This window comes from Chiloscyllium plagiosum, chromosome 10, assembly GCF_004010195.1.
Source record: "Chiloscyllium plagiosum isolate BGI_BamShark_2017 chromosome 10, ASM401019v2, whole genome shotgun sequence".
Taxonomy (NCBI): Eukaryota; Metazoa; Chordata; class Chondrichthyes; order Orectolobiformes; family Hemiscylliidae; genus Chiloscyllium; species Chiloscyllium plagiosum.
In genome coordinates this window covers 12,439,448-12,447,992 of record NC_057719.1, presented here as the reverse complement: position 1 = coordinate 12,447,992, position 8,545 = coordinate 12,439,448, and the positions used below count along the sequence as shown (strand labels likewise).

General features: G+C 40.6%; 1 protein-coding gene across 8 annotated transcripts in view; it reads left to right on the top strand.

Annotated features, from left to right (window-relative positions):
• The window catches only part of LOC122553382 (protein FAM161B-like), a 46,358-nt gene that overhangs the window by 18,491 nt on the left and 19,322 nt on the right, over window positions 1-8,545 (top strand). For all 8 annotated transcript variants that reach the window (XR_006312694.1, XM_043697079.1, XM_043697076.1 and 5 more), the window contains exons 4-6: window positions 1,596-2,015; window positions 4,308-4,645; window positions 6,668-6,795. Coding sequence is in view for 7 of the 8 variants with exons in the window: in XM_043697079.1 (XP_043553014.1) it covers window positions 1,596-2,015; window positions 4,308-4,645; window positions 6,668-6,795 (886 nt within the window). In the remaining variant the exon portion in view is untranslated. The remainder of the gene's footprint in view (window positions 1-1,595; window positions 2,016-4,307; window positions 4,646-6,667; window positions 6,796-8,545) is intronic.

Below are 8,545 nucleotides of genomic sequence, written 5' to 3'. Positions count from 1 at the left end.
GGTCTTATGCTCATTTATTTAATTTGCTTTGATAACCAGTGGCACAACGCTTTGCAATAATATATTTGTACTCTGAGATACCTCTGTACCTCCATCCTACCTAGACCTGCGGCTTCTAAATGACTGATACTACTTTAATCTCTGCCAGCTGTAGGAATGTACAAGCAAGATGTGGCAGTAGACACTCAAAAAAAGAGTGGTAAAGATCATTTTCTCTGTGAAAGACTTTTGTTTAAGAATGCACAACTAATTTTATTTCATGTGATATTAACCTCACTAGCAAGGCATGCATGTATTATCTATTCATTTATTGGTCTTGAGATAGCATGAGTGAGCCAACCTCTTGATTAGCTGCAGTCCGTACAGCTGTTTGGAAGGGAATTCCAGATCCTTGACACAATGATAGTGGATGAACAACATTATAGTTCCAGGTCAGGATGGTTTGTGGCTTGAAGGGGAACTCTTAGATTATGGTGGTTCCATATGATTTTCTAAGTTGTACAGGTTTGAAATTTGGAAAATGCTAAAGGAACTTTGGTGAGCTTGGAGTGCATTTTGTTGATCTATCCAGTAATGAAATCAAGAGAACTACAAACTCTGAAGCTTTCAATGGAAACTTATTGAGGAACAATGATTTGACCACTCCAACAACTCTCCAAGCTGACTTGTTTGTAATATTAAAACAAAGATGAAAATTATAAAACACCCATCTCTCCCATATAATGGGTGATAGACAGTGCAGTAATTACACAAACCTTTTAAAAAGGAAGATAAAGGTGGTTGAGATGATGAAATGTATAATTCACATTAGCTCACAGGGCATTCTCCTGAGTATGCTGGTTGTTGTGGCAGGTAAGAAGAAAAATGACTTTGTATGTGACCCATATTATAACTAATCTGAGTGCATTTGATATCCAAAGTGGAAAACTACTCTGCTTTAGAAAATATTTATCTTGGAACCAGAAAAATATGCAAAGATTGTAAACTGGTCATATTCCTTGACAGGACAATATAGAACATGGATCTCAGGATAAGAAGTTGATAATTAGAAATGGGCTGAGGAGAAATCTTTTCACTTTTTCTTTCAAATTCTCGACCCAAACCTCCATTACTGAATATATTCAGAGCTGAGATAGACAAACGTTTGTTTGCTGAGGGAACCTTGCTATATGAGGAGTTAGCAGAAAAGTGGAGTTGATACAGAAAATTAACCATAATATTATTGAATGGTGGTGTAAGCTTAGGGCACCTATGAACAATTTCTTTACTTAAAATGGTTAGAATATGGATTTGCTACCACAGTGAGTGGTTGAGCTAGGTAAAATCACTGCTTTTAAGGAAATCCTAGACAAGTACGAGGGGGAAGGAAAAATAAGGATATGTTAATAGAGTGAGATAATGAAAAAGTGGGTTGTAGCTCTTATGGAGCCAAGTGACTTTCATGGATCAGTTGGGCTAAATGGCTGATTTGTGCTGTAAGTAATTAGGAACAGTGGAATTGAATGCATCAAATTTATGGATGTTTTAACATCTTGTAAAGAACCTGCGTAGCACCACGTTGTGCATGTACTTTCTTACTAAATATTTCTTTGCAGTTCCTCAGCCATTTGACATGACGATGCGGGAAAGTCAAAAGAAAATTCAGCTTCTCAGATCCAGACTATTGCTGGAAATAGAGAAGGAGCAATTGGAAACACAGGACTGGGAAGTGACAGAATGCCAGAAGAAATTCCGGGCTCTTCCTGTACCAGCTCATGTTTATCTTCAACTTTATGAAGAAATGAATGAACAGAATGAGGAAAGGAGAAGAAGAGGACGAGAGAAGCGGAAAGAATTCCTGATGTCCACACAGAAACCATTCAGTTTTACTGAGAAGGAAGAGGAGGAGAAAAAAGAGAATGAGAAGTTGAAACTACAGATCAGTGAAGTCATACCAGAAACGGTGAAGAAGGCAAAACCGATAAAGAAAATTCCACTGTCTGTTAAAGATCCAACAGTAAGCGTGAAGCTAAAAGGTAAGCTGAGTAACTGATTATAGACTAGTCATTGTAAATATGTATTGCATTGTGCTGAAGTATTCAGACCACGCTACACATAGGAACTAAAACAGAATTCCCCATCTCCAGATGGAATAGTAACCTGATCTCTGGCATCTGCCTATGCTGCCTTGAGAGCAGTTAATGGCAGAAGTGGGGATAGGAAATCTATTTATTTTCTCTTCATTGCGTTTTTGTTTCTGGTCCTGACTCTTCCAGTGTACAAGAGAGGATATTTGTCATAGAAATCCTGAGAACAAACTAACATGCTGCCTATTGCATGTCATAGTCATAGAGGTGTACAGCATGGAAACAGACCCTTGGGTCCAACTTGTCCACCCCAACCAGATATCCCAACCCAATCTAGTCCCATCTGCCAGCACCCGACCCATATCCCTCCAAACTCTTCCTATTCATATACCCATCTTAAATGTTGCAATTGTACCAGCCTCCACCACATCCTCTGGCAGCTCATTCCATACACGCACCACCCTCTGCGTGAAAAAGTTGCCCCTTAGGTCTCTTTTATATCTTTCCCCTCTCACCCTAAACCTATGCCTTCTAGTTCTGGACTCCTTGATCCCAGGGAAAAGATGCCTTCTAGTTCTGGACTCCTTGATCCCAGGGAAAAGACTTTGTCTATTTGTTGTGGTTCTGTTCGCCGAGCTGGGAATTTGTGTTGCAAACGTTTCGTCTCCTCTCTAGGTGACATTCTCAGTGTTTGGGAGCCTCCTGTGAAGCGCTTCTATGATGTTTCCTCCAGCATTTATAGTGATTTGTACCTGCCGCTTCCGGTTGTCCATTCCAGCTGTCCGCTGCAGTGGTCGGTATATTCGGTCCAGTCAATGTGCTTATTGATTGAATCTGTGGATGAGTGCCATGCCTCTAGGAATTCCCTGGCTGTTCTCTGTTTGGCTTGTCCTATAATAGTAGTGTTGTCCCAGTCGAACTCATGTTGCTTGTCATCTGAGTGTGTGGCTACTACGGATAGCTGGTCATGTCGTTTCATGGCTAGTTGGTGTTCATGTATGCGGATTGTTAGCTGTCTTCCTGTTTGTCCTATGTAGTGTTTTGTGCAGTCCTTGCATGGGATTTGTACACTACATTGGTTTTGCTCATGTTGGGTATCGGGTCCTTCGTCCTGGTGAGTTGTTGTCTGAGTGTGGCTGTTGGTTTGTGTGCTGTTCTGAGTCCTAGTGGTCGCAGTAGTCTGGCTGTCAGTTCAGAAATGTTTTTGATGTATGGTAGTGTGGCTAGTCCTTTGGGTTGTGGCATGTCCTCATTCCGTTGTCTTTCCCTTAGGCATCTGTTGATGAAATTGCGGGGGTATCCATTTTTGGCAAATACATTGTATAGGTGTTCTTCTTCCTCTTTTTGCAGTTCTGGTGTACTGCAGTGTGTTGTGGCCCTTTGAACAGTGTCTTGATGCAACTTCTTGTGTGTGTTTTGGGGTGGTTGCTTTCGTAGTTTAGGACTTGGTCTGTGTGTGTGGCTTTCCTGTATCAGTCCTTGCCTTTCCAAATACATGTACATCCTGTCCCTCAGGATTCCCTCCAACAACTTGCCCACCACTGAGGTCAGGCTCTCCGGTCTATATTTTCCTGACTTGTCTTTACTGCCCTTAAACAGTGGCACCACGTTAGCCAATTTCCATTCTTCCGGCACCTCACCTGTGACTATCGATGATCCAAATATCTCAGCAAGAGGCCCAATAATCATTTCTCTGGATTTCCACAGAGTTCTCGGGTACACCTGATCAGGTCCTGGGGATTTATCCACCTTTAACCGTTTCAAGACATCCAGCACTTCCTCTTCTTTAATCTGGGCATATTGCAAGATGTCACTTTCTATTTCCCTACAGTCTATATCTTCCATATCCTTTTCCACAGTGAATACTAATGCAAAATACTCATTTAGTATCTCCCCCATTTTTTTGTGGCTCCACACAAAGGCCGCCTTGCTGATCTTTGAGGCATGTAGTTGTTGAATGTCATACATGTTCCAAAACACACCTATTTATTTGATTTTCAATTACATGTGTCAGATCCATGCTGGCACTTAAAGTAATTCCTATTTCAGAATTATTCCTAATGGCAGACTAGGTCTATGCTTAGCAACTCTTCATAATAGCACAGCTGAGATTCCAGTTGTGCAGTGTCTGAATTTTGCTTATCTTTTCAATGCTATGATATCACCGATAGATACTAGCAAGTGTATTGCTAAGTATACGTTTATTAAAATGCAGACTTTTTTCCTGTTTCTCTATTAAAGAAGAGGAGCTGTTCAGAAAGATCCGCATACAGATGCGAGCTGCAGATTTACTCAAAAGTGCTTCTTCACCTATAAATCTTCATCCTTACAAAAAGGAGCTGGCTAGATCAAGCTCTATGAAAACCAGAGAGGAAAAGCTGGGATTCCTGGAAGATGAACCAAAGTTCAAGCCGAGGATAAATCCAGACGTTCCTGATTATGTAAAACTCTACAAAGCTTTTCAAAGAGAAGCGAGAAGAAAGGAGCAGGTGAAGGAGCCGACCAAATGTGTGCCCTTTGAACTTCATACATCAAAACTAGCACCACGGCAAAGCAACACAAGTGAAGTTGTATCAAAGGTAAGCTTTTCACTGCAATGCCACAGGTTCGAAGTTCCTCTCAAAACTGAAGTATATTAATATCAACAGCCAAATACATTCCAGAAATCCCAATCTAGATATATGGGGGGTGGATCTTCATCTTCACTTACTGAGCTATAATCTGGCAGAGCAGATTACTTGTCGTTTATGACTATGCCATTTCTCAAGGGATTCCTCCTAATTTCCACTGAAACTGCAACAGAAGAGCAGGGAACATGCTGAAGTTTTATCATTGGGAATTTACTTACAGGTCATTCTCTTCTTTTGCAGTCCCCTGGGATTGAGGTGAATTGCTTTCATTCTGGTTCATTAGACTTATCGGCCATCACACAACCCACTATGAATACTGCAACACAGAGCAGCCAGTGCTTGAAGGGTTGGGAAATTGAGGTGTTCGGAGGGAAGTACAATTCCTCCAACGAATTAACTTAGCTTTTACGCATTCCCAATGAAGTTTCTAGATGTGTTGCGTGCTTCCCAAACAAATTTTCTGTATTTAGGTTGGTCACAAACCAGAGACTCCCATGAGTTGACAGGGATACTTGAGCTCTTAGCAGATGCTTTAAGGACATCCCTGAAATGTTTTTGCTGTCGTCCTGTGAGTCATCTCTGTGACCAAGTTCCAAATTGAGCAGTTGCTACAGGAGTGGGGCACGCAAACTAAAACTGGCTTTGTGTAAGTAACGCCTTAATGTTGGACTGTTTGGCTTTGGAGAGGATGCTGCTGTTGGATCATCTTTCTTGCCACTGGATTTGGATGATCTTAAGGTACCACTTGCACCTTTCCAGTACTTTCAGGTATACATAAATATATAAATTATATGTGTATGACATATTTACACTTAACGATTTCAGGTAAAGGTAAAATCTCCATGGTCTTCCCAGATCATAGGGCTGCTGTCTCATTTAGGCAGACATCTAGTATTGGCTTTACCTGAGGGTCATAACACCTGAGGGGAGATATTGAGAAGAACAGTTCTTCAAGGTAATTTCAACTGGTGCAGGAATTGAACCCATGCTGTTGGAGTCACTCTGGATGGCAACTATCTGTCCAGCCAACTAAGCTATTCCAGACTACAAATGTAACATAGAGTTGGCTGTAGAGCGCACCTCTAGTGAGAAAACTTGTTTGAGTTGCTGAAGTTTATCAGTTTATAAGTATGAAGCAGAGTTTGTACTTTTTTAAAGTCAGCATCAAGCAGTTCCATGTTCTATCTGAGGTTGTATCCAAGGTCTAGGTTCAATATGTGACCTGTACTGAGTTAGCTATTCATGGTTGGAGATATCGATATCAAGATTTACCCTGTGGATCATACAGATTGCTTAGTGGTAATTCTGTTAAGCACAGCATGGAACAGACTCAATACACTTTTGAAATAATGCTAATGTGTGTCCAGTACCCATGGCATTGAGAGTCTTGAGCAGCAACAGCATAACTTTGCTCTTTGATCCTGGCATTGAGGAAAGAGAAGGCAAAATATCTAGCAACAGTGACCACCTTCCAGCACAGGTTGTGTGTGTGTGCTTGGCTAGAAATGTCTCTTAGATACCTGTAATCTCGTCACCATACCCTATCACCAGAAACCAACTTGCAAGAAGCCTATTCTTAGTACAAACCCAATTCATCCAAATCATTTAAATCAATATTTTTATACTATTATTCTGTGTTAGTTAGATGGCTTCATTTAAATTAATGGATCATTCATGGATTTATTAAAATAGAAAATTATTTTGAATTATCGCAGTAAACACTAATCAAATATTATGGTTCTGATGGTGACTGAGTGAAAATGAAGCCCTCAATTGCATACTTGGGCTCCTTTTGGTGTAACTAACATGCATTTAACAACTTAATTACCTAACTTTAGTGTAAGTGCAATAATTTGACTTTATTTCACATTAAAAAGGGTTATATCATTATACAATTCTTGTGTTAAATAATTATGATATTGCATAACTCTTTTCAAACATAAAATGGTTACTCTGCTGTTACATTAACAGGATTCTCATCAGAAAGTTAAGACTCATTTGAATGAAAACAATTCTTTCAGTGGCATTCATTCACTATCTTCTGATACACTTCCTACCTACACAACAGATGCTGCAAGGAAAAGGCACTCAGCTGTCAGGTAAATCAAAATTAGAAATTAAACAGAAACTCTCATTAGTAACTCTCATAGTTGGTAAGTTTCCTTCCTGAATAAAATTGAGCAGCCTGCTGAGCCACTTTATAAGATAACCATAAGTTCATCATATTGCTGAGAGTTTGGAGTCACACAGGCCATATCAGATTAGGATAGCAGATTTCCTTCCCTAATGGACACTTAAACCAGATAGGAGTGGTGCTGGAAAAGCACAGCAATTCAGGCAGCATCCGAGGAGCAGTAAAGTTGATGTTTCGGGCAAAAGCCCTTCATCAGGAATTCCTGATGAAGGGCTTTTGCCCGAAACGTCGATTTTACTGCTCCTTGGATGCTGCCTGAATTGCTGTGCTTTTCCAGCACCACTCTAATCTAGACTCTGGTTTCCAGCATCTGCAGTCATTGTTTTTACCTACTTAAACCAGATAACTTTTTATGACACCCAGTGTTTCACTTTTTCTACAGACTTTTTTGATTACTGAGGATTTGGAGGTGCCGGTGTTGGACTCGGGTGTACAAAGGATGTACAAAGTTAAAAATCCCACAACACCAGGTTATAGTCCAACAGCTTTATTTGAAAGCACTAGCTTTCGGCGCACCTCTCTTTCATCAGGTGGTTGTGGAGTATGAGATTGTAAGACACGGAATTTATAGCAAAAGTTTACAGTGTGATGTAACTGAAATGTTATATTGAAAAAGACCTGGATTGTTTGTTCAGACTTAACAATCTTATAGAGGGGGCGGGGTTGCCTGGTTAGTTAAGAACAAAATTAAAACTATGGCACTGAATGACATAGCGTCAGATGATGTGGAGTCTGTGTGGGTGGAATTGAGGAACCACAAAGGCAAAAAAACCATAGTGGGAGTTATGTACAGACCTCCTAACAGTGGTCAAGACGAGGGGCGCAACATGTACCGGGAAATACAGAAGGCATGCCAGAAAGGCAAGGTCACGGTGATCATGGGAGACTTCAATATGCAGGTGGACTGGGTAAATAATGTTGCCAGTGGATCCAAAGAAAAGGAATTCATGGAATGCTTACAGGATGGCTTTTTGGAACAGCTTGTCATGGAGCCCACGAGGGAGCAGGCTATTCTGGACCTAGTGCTATGTAGTGAACCAGACATTAAAAAAATCTTAAAGTAAGGGAACACTTAGGAAGCAGTGATCATAATATGGTAGAGTTCAGTCTGCAGAGTGAAAGAGAGAAGGCAAAATCGGATGTAATGGTGTTACAGTTAAATAAAGGTAATTATGAGGGCATGAAAGAGGAACTGACGAAAATAGACTGGAAGCAGAGCCTAGCGGGGAAGACAGTGGAGCAAAAATGGCAGGAGTTTGTGGGTATAATTGAGGACACTGTACAGAGGTTCATCCCCCAAGAACAGAAAGATTATCCAGGGAGGGATTAGACAGCCATGGCTAACAAAGGAAGTCAGGAAACGTATTAAAGAAAAAGAGAGATTCTATAAAGTGGTCAAGAGCACTGGGAAATCAGAAGATTGGGAAGGCTACAAAAACAAACAGAGGATAACAAAGAGAAATAAGGAAGGAGAGGATCAAATATGAAGGTAGGCTAGCCAGTAATATTAGAAATGATAGTAAAAGTTTCTTTCAATACATAAGAAACAAACGACAGGCAAAAGTAGACATTGGGCCACTTCAAACTGATGCAGGAAGCCTAGTGATGGGAGATAAGGAAATAGCAGGAGAACTTAACAAGTACTTTGCGTCAGT